The sequence below is a fragment of the Molothrus aeneus genome, chromosome 3, assembly GCF_037042795.1.
Source record: "Molothrus aeneus isolate 106 chromosome 3, BPBGC_Maene_1.0, whole genome shotgun sequence".
NCBI classification, from domain to species: Eukaryota; Metazoa; Chordata; class Aves; order Passeriformes; family Icteridae; genus Molothrus; species Molothrus aeneus.
The window spans coordinates 15,317,501-15,340,805 of NC_089648.1; the positions used below are offsets into that span (position 1 = coordinate 15,317,501).

Genomic DNA, 23,305 nt, shown 5'->3' on the forward strand with positions numbered 1-23,305 from the left:
ACTTCACTTATTCACTCATGTAAAGCACAGATATTGTTGGTCATATAAATTAGTGACTGTAAAACAAGCTGAGTTCTCCCAAAGTGAGACTTCAGAGAAATGTAAATTAATATAAATTAATCACTCCATGGCACAGGCTGGCTCATTCCAGAGGAGGGGCCCAGCCGTGTGGTTGTGACAATACTGTATAAATAAGGATAATGGCCTTAGCAGCTTTTATCTTCCTCTTCCAAGCTCACCCCTGTCCTAAGATCCAACTGAAACTTTCTGCCCAAATCTTTGCAGACTCAAGAACACACAAGAAAATCAGGAATACACAAGCAAAGTAATTTCAGGATTTTGAGGCTGGGCTGTAAGTTCCCATGATTTAAACTGGTTTTGCACCACTGCCTTTCTTGTTGGTCAATAGCTTCTAGTGCCAAAACCATGGTCTGGCTAGTGACTGATTCGAGTCATGGCCGCATGACTGATTTAAAATAATAGAGGATTCAGGTGCCCTAATGCTGCACCACTTTAAGGGCAAAAGACCTTCTACAACATGTTTTATCTTAAGCAATGGCATTTGAAGTACATTTCCTGACCTTTGTTTTGGTTCTAAAGGTTGTGAAATACTCTGGTATAAGCAGGGGGGAAAAAAAGAAAGAAAGAAAAAGAAGGAAAGGAAATACCAAAAATTTGTGTATTTAAACAATTCCAGAAGCACCACTTGCCTTCTGTGACCATTATGAAGTGCTTCATCCACTCGGGGGATATGCTGGGCTGAAAAGCTCAAGCCCCAGCAGTTCCCAGTGCAACTGCCCCATTAAAAGGAGGAGCACATTTGATTGAGGTCTCCAAAGCAGTTATTGACTTGTACCGTGGTGAACATCAAGCCTTTATAAACAACAGAGCTACAGAAAAATTATTTGGCTAATGGTTAAATTGGATATTTTGCATAGTATATAAATATCATTGCATACACTTACTATTCCAATCCAATTAGTTAACATTATTAGCTAACATAAGTTAACACTAATATAAAATGGGAGAAACCATTGCCTTCTGCTTATATTAAAGAATAAAACTGATTTTTTTTCAGCACCAAGCATACGAAAGGGAAAGAAAAGCTTCGGGCCAAGGAACCAAAGGTTTGGCCATAAGTACATGAATAAAATAAATAGCTTTCTATTACAGGTGATAAAAATTGTACTCAGCATCTTTTGATATATATTTTCTCAAAAGTTTTGTGAGCACAGCCCTCTTGTGGGCTCATTTGTGTTTGTGTAACAACTGGAGATAGGGAACAGCTAATTCCTTTACCTGTTGGACAAACCTTCACTCCTCCAGGCTACCAGAGAATTGGCTGCAGGTATAATTCCCTTGCCCTGAAGGAACAGAGCTGCTGCCAGCAATTTGTCAGCATAATTTGGGCTTATTGTTCTTGTTCTGAAGTTTTATCTTATTTTGTTTTTCTAAATGAAATACTTATTCATCATGAAAAAAGTAATGTACTATGTTTGAAGTGTTCTTCTGATTTTCTTAAATCCTACCTTTTAAAAATTTTCAGCTGCATAATGTTGAGGGTAGTGACCCACCAAGTTGGGAAATAGTTGTGCTCAGTACAGACAAGAACTTGAAGCAAAAAGTGGGGGCTGATTCATTAAGTTATGGCATCCATCTCCTCCTACAAACATAACATACCTATTTAGCAAGGATTTACTTTTTACATAGTTTATCCTTCTGGTTGTTGGCCATACTGATGTCCCCAAGCTCACTTGGGCAAAACATTCAATACTGCTGCTGAATACCTTAAGTGTATAATCCATAGAATGAATACTAGAGCTACAACTGCATGATAGACAGACCTGATCCTTGCAATGCACAAGTCTTATCCCTCTTCACTTCTGGAGGGAATGGCTAATAAGAATACTCAGGTAGCTTGTTCCCCATCCAGCATATAAGAAACCTTTGGATTTTTCTCTTAATTGGGAAGAAAAATACAAATTGATATAGAGGATTAAAAATACACTTTATAATACAGAAAATATAATGCCATATATTTCCTAGACTCTACACTATTGTTTATACAAACATAGAATTAGGGAATGGTTTGGGCTGGAAGGGACCTTAAAGATCATTTAGTTCTAACCCCTTGCCATGGGCAACGTCACCTGCCACTAGACCAGTTTGGGATTTTGGGGACCATGAAATCCAGACTCATGACTAACTTCAGTTTCCGAGAGTACCCAATTATTGCTTTGCCACCTGAACATCTCCTAGTGGAACTAACCAAGGCTGATAGCAATCCCACCTCCCAGCCTGCCAAAACCAACTGGGGACACCATACTCGATACAACCAAAACCAAGGGAGTCAGAATAAATTGTACATGTAGAAACTTCAAAATGCTAAAAAATAGATGCTTTTCAATGCCAACAACTCTTGCATAATCTGCTTCACGCAGCTTTGATTCAAAGGTGAATTAGTTTTAATAGAACAACAGCAAAGGCACAAAGATTGGGTTCAGATGGAAAAACAATCTTCCAAGAGATATAAGGGAAATTTCTAGAGAAATAAGGTCGTTGAAATGACAGGCAGGCGATAACTCCGCCTGCAACTAAGCAGAACAGTGAGGGTGACTTGTGCACAGATGGAAACCTTTGCAGCGTTAGAGGAGGCAAGGCCTAGCAAACTAAAAAGCAGAAAAAACTCTGCATGGAAGTCTCAGCCCTGACCTGGATTCCCTTCCTAGCCCCAGAAAAGTCGTAAGCTTTCTATCTTTAGTTTCCCCTTATTGCAAGTGAGGGTAAGACTCTTCTCTAACTCTTCACAGCTGCATAGGAAAAATAAGATATAAGCTGTCTTTATGCATGCAACACGGGAGACAAATCGATAAAAGGAATGAGAGTGGGTATCAACGTGAATACCAGAGAGGATAGAAAACTGGAAATAAATAGGACTTTTTCCACTGATTTCACAAGGCCAGGATTTTACCTGAAGGGACCAGAGGCACAACTAATACTGCACACTGTCAAAGGTCACCAAACCAAGATCCACCCAAAAACACCAGCGCTCTCCATTAGCTCTGCTGTCTCAGTGCTGACCCTACCCTGGTGTGGGGTGCACAACACCAACTGTGTACCCAGGGAGGCATCTCTAACACAGCACAGCCTTCTGACTCTTTCCTTACCCTGAAAGCACGGAGGAAAAGAGGCCACAGCAGGGAGAGGAAAGGAAAGGGCCTGATAGTCCTAAACAGGATGAATGGAAAACAAGGTGATAGTGCTTTCCAAAGGAAAAAGAATAATTAGAAACAGCAAACATAAACCACAAAAAATAAAGGAGAATTAAATGGAGATCATCAAGACTGGGTGGGACATAAAGACAAAGAGGAAGGAGAAAAACCACAGTTCTTCTCTTCCAGAAGGCACCAAAGCCCTGTCAACTCTGCAGGGGCAAGACTTTAAAAAAACCCATTTCTGCATGTTAGTGTGCACACAGCGCTGCATGTGTTCACAGCTATGCAGAGCCCCCCCTAGCCTGAACTGCATTCTGTCAGAGGCACAGCTCCAACACCTTCTGCCTATGCTGAAAGCAAACCTTCTGCACTTGGGAAGTCATCTCCAAGGTCCTCCCAGGGGGGACAGCATGGGCAGATGGACTTTCCTTTGAGAAAGGGCTCTAAAAGCACCCAAGAAAACTTCTGGCAATAATAAAAGCAAACAGCTTTTAGACATGTAGACTTCAGGGTTTGCTTCTTGCACCGGAGGTTGCTGCACGTGGTAGCCTTGATAGACACCTAAACAGCAACAGCCTCAATCACAGTGGACCTTAACATTGCTCTTTTTTTTTTTTTTAATCCCAGCTCAACAGTGAACACTGCCTGCCCAGCCAGGTTAACTGAACCAGCTGATGGTGATGCAGGGTTTTTGTTTCCATACAACAAACATTGACTAGTACTTTCTATTTAGAGCAACTTTGCATTGTAAACCTGTCTCCTACCTTTGATAAGACACATATCACTAGATAGCATTAATCTCTGGCCCTTTTCTGACACAAGGAAACACAGCTTTGCAGTCAGGACACAAAAATCACTGCTCCACGTAGATTTTTTTTTTAAGTTTTCATATCATGCAGAAACATGCACAAAATAAGCCCCAAACAATACCGCTATATCCAGAAACCTGCAAGTCCTTGAGGTGTGTTAGTCCTCCTTGGCTCCTACTACATTTAATAGGACTGGAGAATTTTCCACATCTTTCTAGACCAGGAAAAAGGTCTTCAGAGACAAATAAGAGTTTCCTGTTCAATATTTCATGTAGTGATTCCTCCAAAGGTGTAAACAGGAAAAGTGTCTCGCCATTTAGCCTGAAAATGAGAGCCTGCCATCTCTTCCCTTTATTGTGTTTATGCGTTAAAAGTAATTCAGAAGGGGATCTGCCAGATGCTCAGGTACAAATGAGACAGCACAGGCTGTCAGATGACTGGCTGAGGTCCCAAAACTGGCCTACCCAGACAGACTTAGGCAGGAGGGAGACCTCAACCTCAGCTTTTCCCACCCTGTCCCTTCTGTCCCACCAGGGTCCCAGCAGGCAGCCTCAGCGGGAATCAGTGCTGCAGAAAGATGTGCTTTTCACCCTGAATATCTGGACTCAGCAAAGGTTTACTTACAGCAAAAGCTACATCTCTAAGCATTCGCCTTTCAGATTTTTAGGGATGAGACCTTTTGGGTAGACAAAAATTACCCAATGGGGCACCCGCTGCAAATTTTTTTGCATTTTTTTGCATTTTTTGCTCTGATTTCCAACATCCCATCAACCCAAGTGGGGCTTCTTAGGGAGGGAAGGCACAAGCACAGCCCTTGCTCTGCAACAGCCATGCTGCATTCCAGCTCCATTGCAAGCAAAAGCCCTGAGCTTGTGTCACAAATATCAAATGGTTTTTTTAGCTAACTGACAACAGACGCCATTCGGAGTCAGCGTATTTTGATTACGGCACATTGTTTGCAGGATTCAAGAGCCCGCTCGCCTTGCATTGTTGTTCAACACCAAAATTAAATTGCAGTATAATTAGCTTTGCTCCAGCTACACCTTTCTGTCTGGATGGATGTGATACCTGCAAAGCCTGTGTTGGGTATAAAATGTGTTCCTGATTATAAAATGTTTGCTTAATCTTGAGGGCACTGCCTTGTTTTTTAAGGCCATTTGCAAGTCACGCACTCCAGTACGTGCTGCCCGTTATCTCCAGAAGGCTTAAAACTGGAATCCCCGTGATTCACATTTTCCAACACTCATGGCCAAACCCATCCACAGAGCAGCTCCTCCACTTTCTCCCATTTCACAACAAACCAAATCTACAGCGCAGCAGAAGCGGCCGCACAACCTGGCTCTGAAAGCCACATGCCAGCGAGCCAGTGGCCACAAAACACACCAAGCCCCGGCTGCGGGAGCCAGAGGCTGGTAAGCTCCAGGGGTGGTTTGCCAGGCTGAGGTGGCCGTGGCTCCCTGACGCCTCCACCCGCTCATTGAGGTGCGGCTTGGAAGCACAGCTAGCTGCCAGAGTCACACAAAAACGTTAGGCTGAGAGGTCTGTGTGGTCCCACTGCACCTCCCAGGAAGCTTTGGGAGTACCCAGTGGTGCCTGTAGCAGCATAAGGCTCATGGCATGGCCCCACATGGATCCATGCCTCGGGCCAGGCAGACCTTGGGACAGGCAGACTTCGGGACATGCCACTCCCTCACAAATGTTTCCAGTCAACCCCACAGCTCTGCTCTTTCTGCAGACCACCAGCAGCACTGCTACCTATTCCATCCACAGCTTCAGTTTATCACCTTCCTTTAAATACTTTTTAAAAATGCTAATTAGTGGAAAATAGCAAAAAAGGCTAAAACCAAAGCATAAAGCCACCAAAAGCAAAGTTTACCATCAGCCTTCCAATTCAGCATAGTGCTTTCCTATGACACCAAACAGAAACATTTTGCTTTCTTGGCAACATGTTCCTCAAATTATCCACAGAGTGATATAATTACTATAACATATCACAGCTCATCCTTAAATATCTTCTATACATACCTTACTATCACTAGATGACATATAAATTAAGATATCAACCCTACCTGATGATAAGGGAAAAGCAGAAGTAGAAAATCTCAGCTCACAAGCACCTAATCGTCTTGCTCCAGAACTTCAGCGACAGACCTGAGAAGAGAATTCGCATCTCCCCTCCTGCCTCACACTGTCAGCAGAACAGCATTCCCCACCCCTGCCCCTCCAGCATTGCTATATCACTTCTCACCCAAAGGATCTCTCAGACACTTTTCACTGAGGGCCAAACGTCGGCTTGACGTGCACATGTGCGTTTAAGAACAAAATTAATCCTCCCTGCACATACTAGTCATGTGCATCCCATCACTCTGGCTTTAAAAAAAATAGTAATGAAAAAGAGATCCTTCACAGGAGTTAGATTAATGTAGCAAGACACATCTGTATATACCCTGCTTTTTCTACATAGCTGTGCCACGAAACACTGCCATGGGCCTCACAGACATGGGGAAAGCACAACGATGCTCCCACAGTAGGTGGAAGGCACGCCAGTAAAACTGGTTGCACAACAGGGAGGAGGGCCAGGGGCCTCCAGGGGTAACACAGCTGCAAAATCCTCCAGGCAGAGAGGGGTAAAGGAGGGAACGGCTCAAGCATAGTGCCTAAGCTGCCACCAGTGCACATGAGAATCTCATCCGAAGCATCCGTGCAAATATCAGGAAATGACAGGAAGCTGCCTGCCACTGACTCACACATGTTTGAAAGGCTTCTCTCCCCGTCACCCTCCTGTCACACTGCCCAGCAGTGCCACTCAGCTAGGGAACCCCCGTCCATGTCAAATGCTGCCCAAAATGCCTGTGTGAACATGAGCAAAGGGGGGAGCGAAGCTGTGACTTCAAATTACCTCCTGGTGACATGGCTGTACCCATCACCACAACACAGCAGTGACACTACTCCCCTCTAACTCTGCACTACAGCACACAAGAGAAAAGGCATAAATCGCAAGCCACTGGGACATTTCCCTCACCAAAAAATTTGGCCAACTCTACCTATGCAAGGTAACTCCATGATGCAGGTGTGAGTGTAAGAGCTCAGGAACCAAAGTACCTCTGTGACTGCAGCCCAAGAAGAAGAGTGCCCTATACTGGCTCAAGCCTAAAACCAAAGTGCCGCTTACTGAGTCTGCAGTATTTGTGTCCTCCCAAGGCTTCTAGCAAGGAGTTGGCCATGATTAATACTTAGCTCACCAGATAAAACCAAATATCAGCAAGCAGCCATTGACCTCCATGTGAGAGCACATGCCTCAGGTTGCTGCTGAGCACCAGCAAGCAGGTGATATCCCAGCTGAGGCCAGGGGCTTCCCTGCACACTCCACCCCAATGCAACAGGTACCACTAGCCCTACCAGGGGTCAAGAATTTATTGTGCACAGACCAAACCCTGCTTGCACTGACAGAGCTGGCTCAGGTTCAGTGCATGCCAAAACACCCATGAGACAATAGGTTCTACCATTTCTATTTGCACAGATACTTGTAGCCCTGCACCCCAACAAAGCCATGGGGTTTAAATCTGCTCTTACCCTCCCTTCTCCTGAGAGCTACGCAGACTTAAATGGAGCTATTTAAAGCCAGTGTTAAAAACACCAGCAATGGTCTGACCTCAGCAACAAAACTAGACCAAAACCTAAAGGCCAAATGAATGAAAAGAAAATTACAAGGTAAAGTTTGCCTTCCCTGAATGTGTGCCAGCTGCAAGACTCTTACATTACATCGATGCAGCTTTCCAAAGTTTAAATACAATATTTTTCTGTATTAAGAGCCCAGTAACCCTAATGGAGGCATAATTAGGCATTGATGCCGTGCCCATATGAGAGAAGCTTGAAAAACTTAAATAAATTGTGAATGGCAGGATTAATACTGCAGCTTTGCATTTTGTACAGCTGTTTTAATACAGTATACTGCCTGTGATGGCATCAGCTGTTGCTTTACTCTGGGTCAGTACTTCTGAAGTTAAAACAGGCAGTTCTTTTAAGCAAATAAAGAATTACCTTCCTTATTGTTGGCCAGTTTACTTCAGCAAAGAAGGTCTGGGTGCATATTTGCTTTATATTAAAATAACCAAAAAGAAAAAAAAAAAAAAAAAAAACAGAAGAAAAAGAAAGCCAAGCTGCAAACAACAAAAATAACTGGCCAAATACAAAGTCCGGTGATGCTAATAAGAGAATTTTAATTTACTGCAATGGCCCTTCAGGATGAAGAACTAGGTAATGCAGTTTTGGAGATCATCTGCCCAAGTGGGAATATCATATAGATGCCTGGAGAGTCCTTGAGAAAACAGCTTACCTCAGTACTGATTGAAGAGGAAACACAATACTTTGGTGAAATAGAATTCTGTATTTCTAGGAAAGGCTCCAATAGCAAATTGCTTACTAATGCAAGAAGCCTTGTAAATTTTATTATGAATGAAAGGGGAAATGGCAAGCGTGTGACATGCCACAGTGTAGGCACACATGGCCGAGTCAGTAAAAAGTAAATAAATAGGTTACTTATAAGCTCTAGAAGACACCTGAAAATATCTCTAACAGAAACTCAGGCTCAGTGAACTTCAAGCAAGAATATAAAACAGCTCCAAAACTATCTTACCTTTTTTTTTTTTTTCCATCAGGTAAACTAGCTCTCCTACAGGCTAATATTCAATCTTGGCTTTCTTACTAGAAATATCAGCTGAAAAAAGTTAATCTAGATTTCTTCACTGTCTTTAAAAAATGACTTACCACTGGAGAGGGAAGAAATGATCTATGTAAGGAGCATGTCAGCCTGATGCCAAATTCACCTGGGAAACACAATACCCAAATCACCCTCCCCCTGCCTCACAGCCTGGCCAAGCCCTTGTCCCCACCACCTCAGCCAGATCCTTCCCCAAATCCCTGCCACCACAAAACTTTCCAGTTTCTTTCCCAGGCAGCATTAACGACAACAACGCTCTCGAGCTGCAGGAGCAGGAGGAGAGGAGGGTGCGGAGCCCCGGCTGGGGCAATGACAGGCGCCAGCGGTTAAGTGCTGCTGTGGAGATGAAACATGCCTAATGAAAAGCTTACCTAAAGCTCGTGGGGAGCCAGCGCCCGGCCGGCCCAACCTCTCCAGAGCGTCGGGCACGAGGCCGACAGGACGTTCGGGAAAGACGAATTAACTAAAAGTTAATGTGGATGTTCTCATTCAAAAGAAAAGTGGCCTACTCCAAAGGGGATTAGGCTAAAGTGAACTAAGGCCACTTTACTTCTGAATGAGAGCATCCACACAATAGTCCAATGCACTTTAACTAATGCACTTTAATTTTACACCCAATCAATTTGTCTTACCTCTCCTGAGTGTCCTTGTGTGGACAAACCCAGAGATTCATCGAGTTTTGAGGCCAGGCAGGGAACATTAGATCAACTCATCCCACTCCCCATGTGTTATGGGCCATTGCCTTTCACAGTTATCCCTTTATTGATCCCCAAAACTTATGGGTAACCTCTGATGCAGGCAGGGAGGAAACATTTCTTCAATGGCCTGGATTTAAAGATGCTTGCAAAATAAAAGCCATTTGCAAAAAAATAAGTGGCCATAATTTTCAAGAGTCCATCCTCTTGCCAATACAAGAGGCCAAATTTGGGCAAAAATCCATCCTACTTCTCTATGCCCTGCAAGTTCATAAGAAAATGGCAGTCTCTGTATTATAACCCTTAAATCTTTTTTGTTTTTTAAATTGCAAACAGAGCCTTTGCCTATAGGGCAAACTCACTTTTTTTTTTCTTAAATTCATCTCACCAACATGTAAATTTTCAACATTTCCCCAGACACCTACAAGAAATCTCAGATTCCCTTTTCCAAAACATAATAACCCCAGAAACCACTTGCTGCCTGCGCTATTGCTTTCATACGCACAATGACTCACATGAGCCTGAAATCTCCACGTCGTTCTTTACGTCTTGGATATGTATTTATCAAAAATAAATAAATTAACCCACGACAGCAGCAACCAGTGAGGCAACTCAAGGAGCTGAGCTCTCAGGGGCAATGTGGTTCCCCTGTGCCAGCAGCCCTCTCACTAACAGAGACCAAGCCCCCTCCGCCACTGCTGAGGGACTGAAGCTTTCCAGGGATCTCATCTAAATTAAAAAAAAGGAATCCTGAGGACACTGGCCTGATGGGATTCTGCTCTCGCCTATGCTCCAGGTTACATCTCAAAGGGCAAAAATAAGTGAAAGTGAAAAGGCAACCACACTAAGCAGGCCAAAGAAGAGCTGAAGCAACTGTGGAGAAGCTGTATTTCAGATGCATCACAGAATATCAGCAGTGGGTTAGATACGGAGCTGTTAACTAGCACTGTAAATACACTCAAAGAAGGCCAAACACAAAACATGTGCTCTTTTAGAGCTACCTCCCTCTCCAAATATTGCTGCAGCTGCAGGAAAAAATAAAAATATAACCACTAATTATTACCAATTTGCCATATAAGTCAAAGCCTGCTCTGAGAAACAGAGCATGTGGAGAAGAAGGTGATATACCAAGGACGTGAGGTGACACTGCAGCGCACCCCAGTCTCTCCTTCTCTCACACAGCCCTCACCAGGAAACAATTCCAGAAACCTTCAAAGACGTTCCTGACCAGAAACAACTCTCCTTTTTATTTTCTTAAACTTGTTTAGATTACACAAGATAGACCGTAACTGCACGCTCTCATGACCAAAAACCCCAAATGCAGAAATGCAAAACAAAACAAAAGAAAGATTCCCTAATTTAAAGAAGCTGTGCCAGATTTTTAGCGCTTTTTGAAGTAGTATTTATCAGCACAATGCACACTTACTCATTTTGATTGAGAGCAATATAATCTGATTTTTTTAAGGTCTAACATTGCCCACGCGGGGCTGCAGTAACCCTTCCGCATGCAGAGCCCATTACCTTTATTGTTATCTGTGGACCAGCAGCCATAGAAAAACTCAAATCCTCAGCCATAAATGTTAAACTTAAGGTAAAACTCATTTTTTCATAACTTTCAAGCCTCCAAGTTGCCCCAAAATAACAATCTATGGTCCCTAACGCAGCCACGGCAAGCTCTGGCTTACAGGAATGCCTTGGGATACACACACAAATGTTTAGGATCAGTTCTGAGGTTAACTGGGGTTTAAACTCAGCTCTGTCAGGTCTGATGTTGAAAAGAATTCCCCCAAAAATCCAGGAATTAAACTATCCTTTACAACAAGACCTAACTTCAGTTTGGAAAACTTTACATGGAAATTATGCCTGAGCATGCAACTTCAGGAAGACACCCAGCTGTAAGGATGGCCCCTTTTGGGTTCTTGAATGATTAAAAAATAAAAAAGAACCCCAAGGATTCATGAACTGAAATAATAAACTAAAGAAAATATATTCAATCTTATATCTACACAACAATGTATTTACTCATTTAAAGAAATGGAGGGCAAATTTACTCACTTAAGAAATGGAGAGCAAAGAAAATCTTATTTTGCTAATGCAATTTCAGCCAGGGTGTATCAGATGAAAACATGTCGGGAACAGAAATTAACGTATCTCATCTTCACATAAATAGCCTGCCTAACTGGGACATGGTAACAACTCCTAAATATCACAGCAAAAAAATAATAAAAATTACTCAAAAACAAACAAAAAAAGGATTCACTGTCTCAAAGTGACAAATTCAGAGAAAGAAAATTAGATTTCGAGTCTTTTAAACATAATTTATTGGTCATCCTCAGTCGTACTTTGCTGTAACTCTTCTATTATGCAGAAATGAATTCTACCTTGCATCCTCTGTACCACATCTATTATTTTGATGCCTGTTCCTCCAATATGGGAGCACATACCCTAAAGGCAGCAATGTTTTTAGCTCTTGTCTTTAAAACCATATATGGTTTGAAAGTACCTGTGAAGAAGTCCCAAAGTAAAATAGTATTTCTCAATAATTTTTTCCCTAAGGCACTATTGTTGTATTGGCTACAAGGTATAGCTAATATATTTGAGAATTTGGAAAGTTAAGTCTAGTTGTAACCATTCGATGCCCTGAACAACTCTACCACTTTCGGCTATGTTTTTTATTGGATTCCAGTTTATGATTCTTTCTTTGTAAAGAACAAATTTTAGGTAATTGTTCCATTAAAAAAAAAAAGCTGCTGTCTATCTGCATTTTTGTTAGAGCAACTCCGCAACTGCACACATTAAAATAAAATCTATTGCAACATAAATAGAGGAGTTGCTTTATTATATACGTGGGTATATATGTGATATATTATCGCCCAAGAAGGGCCATCTAAAACGTCACAGTTGCAAACATTTAAGACTGTAACAAAAATGACTGAGACTCCAGTATCGGTTTACTATCCTTCAACAATTTCCCTGACAGTGGAGTCAAATAATGTTGAATTATGGACCTTTTTGCAGGAAGTCTTATTTCATGTTCATTTTTTGATCATGTCCCTCATAGCTCCTATAGGAATTTGGCTCTTCGACGATTTGCCTTTAAAAGTTTCTGCATCTGTAATTGGCTTGTGCATTATTAAATTGCAATTTTTATCAAGCAATGCTCTAGTGGATGGGCTCAACAAGTTTATTTTCAGTAAGAAAAATACTGTTTTGTCCCTATAAAATCTATCTTACACAGCTAATGCATTTTACTTGTATGTGGTGGGTACTTTGTACCATGTTTTCTTTAAAGGACTTTCTAAAGACATTTTTGTAGACACGCTCTTGTACGAGAATTTTACAGTTTGGACTAGAGCACCTGAGTGCCAAGGTAACGTGGCTTCGAAAAAGCAGCCCCACAATAACAGTTCAGGATTACCTACGAAACTGAATTTCTCTTGTCAGACGATAGGCAGTCTTTGGGCTTTTTTTTTTTAATCAGAGGGAGTTTTCCCAGACACATCACACAACAGCTGTGTTCTAAATCTTTCTGGGCTCTGACAAACACTGAAAATTTAAACATGCAAATGTTTGAAAAGCTAATGATTAAAAAAGGTTTATTTTGAAACTTTTGAGGATGACTGCAATTCTTCAGCTAGGTTTTTTAAAGTCCCGGGGTCTGGATGATTTTGAGTTCAGCTCTCCCCAGCAAAAAGCCCAGACTCCTGCCTTGTACTTGTGGAGCTGCGACGGTAAACACCAACTCTGCAGGTCGCACCCTGGCAGGCAGTGGGGTCGAGCCCGTGGGAGAAGGATGCTATTTTAGTGACCTAGTGCCACTGAGCTGGTTAAATCACTGAACAATGGTTAGTGTTATAGGGCTTTACTTTGCAAAATCTAGCATTAGTGTCATTGCTTTCTATTCCGGGGGGACTTAAAGGCACTGGCTTTGAGGGGCCTTTAGGGAAAGAATAAATAAGGGGAAACCAATAAATTAAAAGAAAAAAAAGACCCTGTTAACTGTAACCTTTACTACCACAATATAAGAAAATGTAATTAAATCCATAATAAAAGCTTTTACATACTTACTCTTTTACTACTCTCCCAAGCAGAGCGTGGGCAGGAGGGGGGCCCCACGCCCGGAGCCAGCCCCTCGCTCCCACCGCCCGGCCCTGCGCGCCCGCGCATCCCAGGGCCGCGCAGCCATAAACGCGCCCTGCGCAGTCACACCCTAATTAGCCGCCCCGGCGACCAGCACTCAACACCTTATTATTGAACCATTAGGGCCCCGATACTGCCGGCCGCGCCGGGGCCGGGTTTGGCACAGGAGTTTACCGGAGGGCGCGGGGGACTGCGCATCCCCCGGTAAACCCCCCCGCGCAGCCCCCGCGCCGCCCGCCCGATCTCCCTGGGCTTGATCCGCTGCCTCATCGCCCGGGGCAGAGGAGGGCGGAAAAGCGCACTTTTGCACCTTTTCCCTTCAACATGGAAAGCAAAGCCCCGCTCCCGGCGCAGCTCCGCGGGTGCGGACGGGTGGGTGCGGGGCTGCGCGCCCCGCTGCCCGGAGTGGAGCCGGAGCGCCCCGGGGCGAGGCCGGGGCAGCTCTCGCACAAGCCGGGCGTGCTGGGGTCGAGCCCCGCGGCCCAGCGCGGCCGGCCCGCGCAGCGGGAGAGGGGACGGCGCAGTGTCCGCGCTCCGGGCAACAAAAAGGGGGGCGCGGGGTGGTGGAGAAACACAGCGACCCCCAACAACCCCAAAACTGCAGGTCCATTTCTTTAGCTTTCACTTTAATAAAATAATGATTCGTTGGGAAAATGGGGTATAAATCTTCATTTTGGAGGCAATTAAAGTGTTGATTTCATTCGTGCCCCTGAGCAATTCTTGTAATTTGCTCAAATAGCTTTATGTACCCAGCACTCCAGAGCTTTTAGAAACCCATTTTCTAGTTAGACTTGTTGGATTACAATTTTATTCAACATCAGCGAGCTGAGCTTCCCTCAGCTAGACCCTGGCTGAAGGGTTCCCCTCGCTCTTATATGCTGCGTGGGGCCGGCGGTTCCCTGGAGCATCCTCACCAGCCCTGGGCACTTCCCTGCCACACCACCCTCCACCCACTCTGCCAAGCTTTTCCCCTGTACAGCAAAACTGGGTGGGGGAAAAAAAATCCCTTCAAAACAACCTACCTATATGCACATAAACCCCTTTCTAAAAGTTCATGCCTTCCTTCAAGCCTGCCTCCCCTGTCACAAACCAACAGCCTTCGGCAGAGAGGAAAAAATGTTTCACATACTGCCCACACTGCAATGCAACACACCTTTATGTGAGTGATCTATAAAATAACTCCCAGCTGACAGTGCCAGTGATAACAGCAAAGCAGCTGAGGAAACTCCTGTCTGCTTGGCTGCGCCTTGCTTGAACAAAAGGAAACCTCCAGAGTCAGGAGCAGATCACTCCTGACACTATATTTAAGCAGCTGATCAAAAAGAAGAAATAACTTGGGGGGTTTCATCAGGGATTTCTTTTTTGTGCGTGTGCTTGAGGTCCCCTCTCTCACAGGCAAAGCGCTGCTACCCCTCGGTTCAGAGCAAACAAATGGACCGCGAAAACACCACCGTTTCACCCAGCTCGAGTAAAAGCCAAATCTCAGTCACTACCATCATCCAGGAGCTTAATTTAGATCTAGACACCTTCTGCATTAGCCCCAAGCACTCTCATGAAAAGGCAAGGATCCCAGTCTGCACCCAGTGGAAGGAGGGATGGGAGAGGGGACAGCCAACTCTCCCCACTCAGCTCACCCGCATTTCCCACCCCGCTGCAGCCGACATTAAAGGTCTGAACCATCCCAAACAAAACCTGGCCTACCGTCACAGCCACACGAGGCTTTGCTGGCTTGGCTTTGACTATATTTATTCTTTAAAGAGAGGGCTTGAAAATTTAAAAGATCAAGGTAAAGAATTTAAAACCTGAATCCCATTTTATTTTCTCCTTTTTTTTCCTATTAAGTAAAATAAAATGGGCGCGTTTGCAGCAGGCAGGCGTGCACAAAGCAATGTTCACTCAAGTCTAAAAGCGTTCGGCCAAGGAAAACTGACAAGACGGACTAATGAACCGTAGAGACGGGAAGAAAATAGCCAGTATTTGCTAGATTTCAAACCCTCTCTGTCTTCTCTGGACCACCTATCTCGGATTTTATTATTATTTTGGTCAACAACTCCAGTCCTTCCTTCCCTAAGCTACCAAGAAGCCAGTGATTCACAGATACCACTTCTATTATTGGAAAGGGTAAATAAAATAAAGACAGAAATTAAAAGCGACAAGAAACAGGTCGAGTTTGCAGGCGATGCTTTTACAAGCTCATCTCGCCAGGTCGAATCTGGGAGCAAGCCTTAATGAAGCAATAATAGCCACATTATTCAAAAATTTTCATTTCGATGGAAATTTATCTAAAAGGGACTTAATCATATGCAAATAATAAAAGGAGGCGTAGTGACCCAGCAAGCGATCTGCATACAAATTTTAGCGTTGTGCGACATTGGCGAGATCATACCTGATCCGTTAGATTTGCTGATCTTGTTATGTCTTCGCTGTCCGATTTTGATCCGCCCTCTCTATCGTCTATGACCAAATCGATAGGCATTTTTCCTTTCAAACAGCTAATATACCGGTGGCAGAAATTGTCACATAATTCGTGTACCTACATTATGACAGAGGTTAAAAAAAAAAAAAAAGAGGAAAAAAGAAAAAGAAAGAAGACAAAAGAAAAAGAAAGAAGAAAAAAGAAAAATAAAGAAGAGAGGGGGGAAAAAAAGGAAGAAAATATAATCAGGAATAGATAAGTAAAATTGACAAGTGCAACCAGTCTCCCCCCTTCGCCCCTGTGACATCAAAAGTCCTAAATAGGGGAAACACACTGCAATTATCCCCCTGAGACCTCTAGACGCATCCAGAATTAGGAATAACTTTCTTTTCTCACAAAATAGAGATATCCCAGAAAATTGACAGTGACAAGATGATTCACAGGCTACAACATATTCAACACCCGTGTTAAATTCATCTGCTCCCGGAGCTGTGGCCATTAGAGAGGTGACCTGCATGGGTGACATTTAAGGTAAACTATTTAATTTCATCCAGTTATTTCATCATAAACCCTTTCCAAAGGGGTATGAGGACAGAAAAAAGGATTAAAAAAAAAAATCCACGTGCACTGCACTGAAATACATTATAGGCATCCATGCCCTGAAATCCCCAGTTGCTCTGGTAGACTTGTACCTGAGCTGCCTTTATTAATGGGCAGATTTTAACACATTTTGGTAGAGCGAGAACAACCTGACAGTTTTGGTTAGATAAAGTGACTGAGGCTCACGAGAAACTTTTCAACTATTTAAAAACCTCTCAAAATGTTTATTTTTAGGAGAAAGGGAATTCTCTTCTAGGCCAGCTATCAATGAGACGTAAAAAATCCTCAGGAAACCCAGAGCGCACTTCCAATTTAATGTGAGCTCGGATGACACCGCCTGCTTAGAAATTAGCATTCTCCCTCCTAAGATTTCTAAAACAGCCAACAAAAAAATCCTACGTTCAGGCTGCAATCTCTTTCTTCTGCTCAGAGGTGTACAATATTCCCAGGAACAAGAGACAGACAGAACTATCAACTCTGCTTTGTCTCTGCAAAATGTTACAGGACAATCCGCGCCCCGAGCCTGACCTGCAGATGGCTCTTAAAAAAAAATAAAAAAGATTCCCCCCTTCCAACTAACTGCAACCGAACTCTCTTCTTCACCATCACCAAGAAAAAAACAATATCAATTCTTTTAATCACAATTTCAGGGGCTTGACTGAACTAACCATTTTGAGTCTCATCTGCGGCACCACAGAACTGCAACTATTTATACAAAGCCAGCAAAGTATTACAATGAACACAAGGCCTGGGCGTTCAAGAGCTCGGTTTTAGAGGCTGAAATTGTAATTAAACTGCGAAGAGAAATGGACGCCAAGATTGGTCTTGACACTAATTACCAGAAAGAAAGACATTTATGCAAATTTACCAGAAGCCTGAACTTCAGCAGTACTGAAACAGAGGAGGAAGAAAGGAGGGGGGGGAAGGTAGACAGAAAGAGAGGGGGGAAAGAGAGACAAAAATTACCTTCTCTAATTCCAACAGATGAAACCTTAATACTTGTATGGCTTGAATCATCTGCAAAGACACAAACAACATGAGCATTAATCTCATTCCTGGATTTGGGGATATTTCCCATAGCCACCTCGGCCACACTTTGTAGCTTGACTTTTCTCTAGTAGTAAATAAAAAGTTGTTTTGATTTATGGCAATAACACTAAAATTTAATAGCGGTGGCTTTGTGCGCTGTTTAACAAGAAGCGACCTAGAGTTAACAAAAAAAAAAAAAATCCCAATTGCAATGAAGCAACTGAATTATACGGATCATAAACATTTCTTAAAAAAAAAAAAAAAAAACAATCCTCTAAACACCACCATTGGCTCCTCACTTTGTGAAAGCGGGTGCAGGACTCCTACAGTGGAGGCAAAATATTTATCCTTAATGGGGGAAGGAAAGAAAGAGAGAAACGACCTCATTTTCAGTGAATTTGCCACTGGTGCATCTCCAGCCATTGTAATCCTCTCTGTTTCCCATCGAGCTGCTTAAAAGGTGCGTGGAGGGGCTGGTTAGAGTGGAGATAAATCCACCACTCCTCTTGGGCAGGCAAGCTCACCATCAAGCCTGCCAGCTCCTCTTTGGATGGGGTTTTCCTTTATGTATATCCTTATGGGATTTTTTACTTCCAAGCAATTACCACACCATGTTTACTTGTAAATATAAAAGTAATCATTGCAACAATTATAATATTTTTAAATCCACATGACAAATTTTCAATTTAGCACCACCAAACCACCTCTCCAGATGACACAGAAGTTTAAAAAACTAATAAATAAATGGGAAGGGAAGGGAGGGTGGGGGTGGGGAGAGGAAGAAGTGTTAACTCTTACCAAGTTATCCAGTTCAGGATTAGAGGAAAAGAGGGGTTTCTCTGCTCGGATCTAAATGTAAGAAAGGGGGGGGAAAAATAATAATAAAAATTATTTGAAATATGGAAGCAGAAAAAGCAGACATTATTTCTTGCTTCATTACACTGTCGGGTCCATTATGTAACCTTCCGTGCAAAGCTCTGACTGCTGGATTTAGTACATCAGCCAAACACTTGAGCAAGTGAATCAAATACACTGAAAAATACCTATGGAGCTTCCCCAGCAGAGCCTGTCCCAGGTCCCGGGAGTCGCGCAGCAAAACTCCCGGCCGGGCACAGACCGCTCCACTTTATCCATTTTTTAAGGGGGGTAGTAAATGCCGAGATTTCCTGATATTTTTTTTTTCCTCGTGTTTTGTTTTGGTTGGGGTTTTGGGGATTTTTCTGTTTTGGTTTTTATGCCTCGTTCAGTAAGAGAGGGGGGAGGGGGAAACGCGCATCTTTATCTCAACAGAGACTTGTTTTTCTCGATACGATTTTTTTTCCCTCTTTTTTTTTTTTTCTTTTACTGTTTTCAACCCGGTTTTGCTGACCTGTTTGGCGAACACTGCTATGTCTTCATTGAAAGACTCAGAGGAGCAAACATCGCCTCCCGCTACCCCGGGCTCCCTGGGTGTGCATGTAGCTAATTCACATTTCTCAAAAATCAGTGCTAAAAGAGGGAACAGGGGGTGTCTGAAAGAAAATACAATAGTCACACACACAGAGGGGGGGAAAATATCATAACGAAACAAAAAAAAAACCCCAAACACAACAATAGTTAGTACCACAGCAGTGTGCATGGGGAAGGGGGCACCCACAGAGGGGGCTCCGGCACCCCCCGCCACCTCCCGCAGCGTCCCGGCCCCTTCCCACAGCCAGCCGGCCGGCAGCCCGGCATCTCCCCGGCCTTTCGGCACTGTCTGGCCGCAGATATTGTTAATACAACCTTAGGACAAGCCAAGAATAAAACCTAAGCCGGTTCCAGCAGCCATTTTGAATTAACTTTCCTTGTCTTTAGGAAAAGAAAAATAGAAAAAATTAAAATCCCTGGGCATACACTTCTGCCTCTCATGCTTTTAATTCCCGCTTTCTGCTGGAGGACTTGCTGGAAGTGAAAGACGAAAAAACAAACCCAAACCAACGTAAAAGCATAAAAAGAAAGAATTCCCATCCAAAAAAAAAAAAAAAAAAAAAAAAGATAGAAGAAAAAGCCCTTAAACCCACCCAACAGACCTCCGACCCACTGGCCAAGCCGGGCTGGCTCCCTACGGCCTGCCCGGCCCCCCGCGGCTCCACAGCCGCCGACCCGCGGGGGAAACCAGGTGCTCCTGGGCAATCCCAGCCTGGAAAGCCTCCCCGAGAGAAAGGCAGCGTGGGCATCTGGTTCCCTTGCCCGTTTAATAATTTAAATAAATAAATAAGCGTGGGCGCGCACACACACGTATATATATGTATATTTATAACAGGGAGTTCATTTTTTTTTCTCTCAGGGCTTCATACTTTTTTTTTTCCTCCTTCTGGGTACCATACACCACCGACTTTTAACCAACCCTTCAGATTTCTGATAAACCGATACAGAAACCGAACTCCATGAATTTTATTTTCCTCCCCCTTCTCCTCACTATCCTGAGAGTGATTTTTAAAGGCTCTTGAACTCCGCTTCAAACTCCAGCTAGGCAGATACATTTTAAAAGCATCTGTGCCCAACCCCTCAAGCTCCCATCGCAACGGCCTAGAGAAACTGCTTTACAAGTTGCCACACTGAGAAACATTCAATGCTGTCGGATAAAAGATTTTTAAAAAAGAAAATTAAAAGAAAATTTTAAAGTAAAAAGTCTTGAGAGAAGCAGATCTTGAGTTCTCTCAGCACAAGGAAAGATGAATAAAGTGGAAAGTTGGGCAAAGCTCTCCAAACTCCCCGCTCCAAAACTCCATGCACAGATTTACCACCGGGCACAGGTTGTGCCCTGGGAATATTATTTTCCGCCTCCTCCTCCTCCCGCGGTGATGCCTGCCGCCCCTCCAGCAAGCCCCTTTTTCCCCGAGCCCACGCGGCTCCCCGTGCCGGGGGGACCCCAAGCCTCTCCCCCCGCCTCCCAAAGCAGTAACAAAACTAAGAACGCGGCCCTTTTCCGCGCAGCGCTCCCCATCCCGCCCTTGCTCTCCCCGCGCTGCGCCCCGCTCCATCCCGCGCAGCTTGCGCGGAGCCCTGCGCGGCACCTACCCGTAGATGGCATCTTTATCTCTCTTGAGGGCGTCGTTGACGGAGGCGCCCATGGCGGGGGGCATGGCGTTGGCGTGGGCGGCGTGCGGGTACTGGTGCGAGTGCAGCGGCGGCCCGTGGTTCAGGTGGTGCACGGGCTGCATGGGGCGGGCGCCGTGGGGGTCCCCGTACATGGTGGTGGGGATGCCCACCCCCTCCATGCCGCCGTAGTGGGGCAGCTCGTCGTACTGCGGGGCAGAGAGAGCAGAGAGGCGTCAGGGGGAGGCGGGGGCAGCAGCTCCGCTGCCCTGTCCCCCCCCGGGGATGAGCCGCGATACCCCCGAGCGCACCCGGGCTCCGCCGCGCCGGCCCTGGGGAGAGAAAGCCGCCCCGGGTCGGGAGCAGAGGGGCTGGGCTGCTCCGGCTCGAAGCCCTCCGAGTCTGGGGCGGAGGAGAAATAACAACAACAACAACAACATTAATAAATAATAATAATAATAATAATAATAATAATAATAATAATAATAGTGAAAAAAATCCCACCCTAATCCCCATCCCCAAAGTTCCCCGGCCTCCGCCCCCCCACCCACCCCGTGAAGGCAAGCAGTTCTCGGAATCCAAATTTCTCTCCGCTAAACTTTTTCCCGCTGATAAGAAGTCAGGTACCTCACCCGGCGAGGATGCAAAAACTTCAGCAGCAGTAAACAAAACCAAACCAAACCAAAAACGAGAAGGAGCGATTTGCGGATTTCCAGCAATTCCACGCGAACACGACTTTTAAAGCCGAAAAGCTGGAAACGTTCGCCCGGGCTCTCGGGATTTTGGGAATGCTTTTTTTTTTTTTTTTAAGGGTTTTCTTTGTTAAAGATTAAGGACCGAAAGCTACTGCGGTTCCCAGGCAGCGGGGGAAACGGCCACTTTTCATCTATTAAAAGCGAAGGTGTGAATAAACACTTTTAAAGATCCCTGACACTTGCTTGGACAGAAAGAGTAAAAGGCAAGTTGTCAGCAGAGGAACTTTCTTTCCCAACCAGCTCTCGGACGGCGGCAGGCAAATTAGGCAAGAAAACGTCTTTCCAGGGCTTTTCTCCTTCCCCAAATCCCTGTTCACCCGACTACAGATGATTTATTTTTTTTCTCAAAACTCCAATTTAGGAGGTAGTTAGAAGAAAAGAAAAAAAAAAAAAAGGGGGGGAATCGCACCCAAAATAGAAACAACAATACACATGGCAGTGAATGCTTGTAACCTCCAATTCAAATTAAAGTCACTTTCTTTCTAAAAGAGTGGGGGGAGTTTGCCCTCTGCACTGCACCTTTTGGGACAGAATATATTAAAAAAAAAAAATAAAAGAAAGAAGGGTGAGTAAAAAATCAGGTAAAAGAAGAAAAAAAAAGTTGTGCTTACTCACAGCCAGAACTTATCTTCTGAAAATGAAGCGGTATATCATCACTAACACAGCAAAACGCTCAGAGACATGCACACATTCAAATATTTCAAGCACTGGTGATTTTTAAAAAGACATTGGTAGGACTAGAGCTACAAAACCAACAAATAGAGAGGCTCGGACATATTCACTTACATGCCTGCATGTCATTAATGTATAGAAAGCTTGCCTCTTCCCTGAGAGCTCCGGGATGGGGAGTAAAAGAACCAAGAAAATAGCAATATACATAGGTTTTAAGCCTACAAGTACAACTGATAAATCCTACCACTGCAGGACACTGCTTTGTGCCCCTACTCCAAAAAGGAGAAAAAAAAAAAAAAAAGAAAAAAGAAAAGAAACTTTTTTCGCAGCGTCTCTTTCAGCCACATTTCAATATTATTTCACATTTGAAATCCATTTTTTTTTAATCATACGTACCCTTTGCGCCATCGGCCTGCTTGCTCCCTTCCTACTTCAACTTCTAATATATCCTCTTTAAGGCCAGTGTGAAAAGAAAGAAACACGAAGTTCCCCCCCCCTCACCCCCAAAAAAAGGCAAAAATCCCTTAGCGTCTCCAGCAATGGAAGCAATCGAGTAAAATCTTCAGCTTGCTGGATCTCAGCAAAGCGATACGGTAACTCAGCATTAAAAAAAGGAGAAAAAAAATAAGAAGAAAAAAAACCAACTCTCCCTCCTTCCTTCCTTCTTTTTTCTTTCTTTCTTCCCTCTCTCCCTGTCTCTCTCTCTTACTCTCCCCCTCTCGTTTCCAAGACAGCAGCGGGGCGAAAGCAAATATCCTTTCCCCAAATCAGTTTTTTTTTCCTCTTTTTTTTTTTTTTTTTAAAGTGCCCCTCAAACCCAACTACCAAGTCTCATGGCTTTTTGCCACTCCGGCTGTCAATCACAGGCGAGGTTGTCAAGGTGGTGAATGACTGATGATGATCCGCTGCGTGTGCTCCCACCGCGCAGGACACCGCGAATGTTAATTTTCGAGTGCGCTCACCCAAAAAAAAAAAAAAAAAGAAAAATGAAAAAAAAAAGAAGAAAAAAATTTAGAAAAAAGTAAAAAAAATTTAAATCGAGGGAGGAGGAGAAGGAGGGGGAAAAATTAAAAATTAAAAAGGCTCTCTAACGCGCCGTCTCTCCTTTTATTATGGTTATTATGATGATGATGATGATGATGATGATGGGGGGCTTTTTTTTTTCGCTCCTCCTCGGATCGCTCCTAATTCCTC

At 43.9% G+C, this 23,305-nt stretch overlaps 1 protein-coding gene across 4 annotated transcripts in view; it reads right to left on the bottom strand.

Annotated features, from left to right (window-relative positions):
* MEIS1 (Meis homeobox 1) overlaps positions 1–23,063 on the bottom strand; it is a 107,390-nt gene extending 84,327 nt beyond the window's left edge. For 2 of the 4 annotated variants that reach the window (XM_066546338.1, XM_066546335.1), the window contains exons 1-6: positions 22,508–23,063; positions 20,667–20,893; positions 18,994–19,135; positions 18,423–18,473; positions 17,562–17,612; positions 15,966–16,112 (exon numbers count right to left, since the gene is read on the bottom strand). In XM_066546338.1, the coding sequence (XP_066402435.1) occupies positions 15,966–16,112; positions 17,562–17,612; positions 18,423–18,473; positions 18,994–19,135; positions 20,667–20,893; positions 22,508–22,519 (630 nt within the window). In that variant the 5' untranslated portion in view covers positions 22,520–23,063. Of the gene's footprint in view, positions 1–15,965; positions 16,113–17,561; positions 17,613–18,422; positions 18,474–18,993; positions 19,136–20,666; positions 20,894–20,995; positions 21,067–22,507 lie in introns of those variants that run through there. The other 2 variants (XM_066546336.1, XM_066546337.1) reach the window with 2 other exon arrangements.
* Positions 23,064–23,305: the final 242 nt, after the last annotated feature.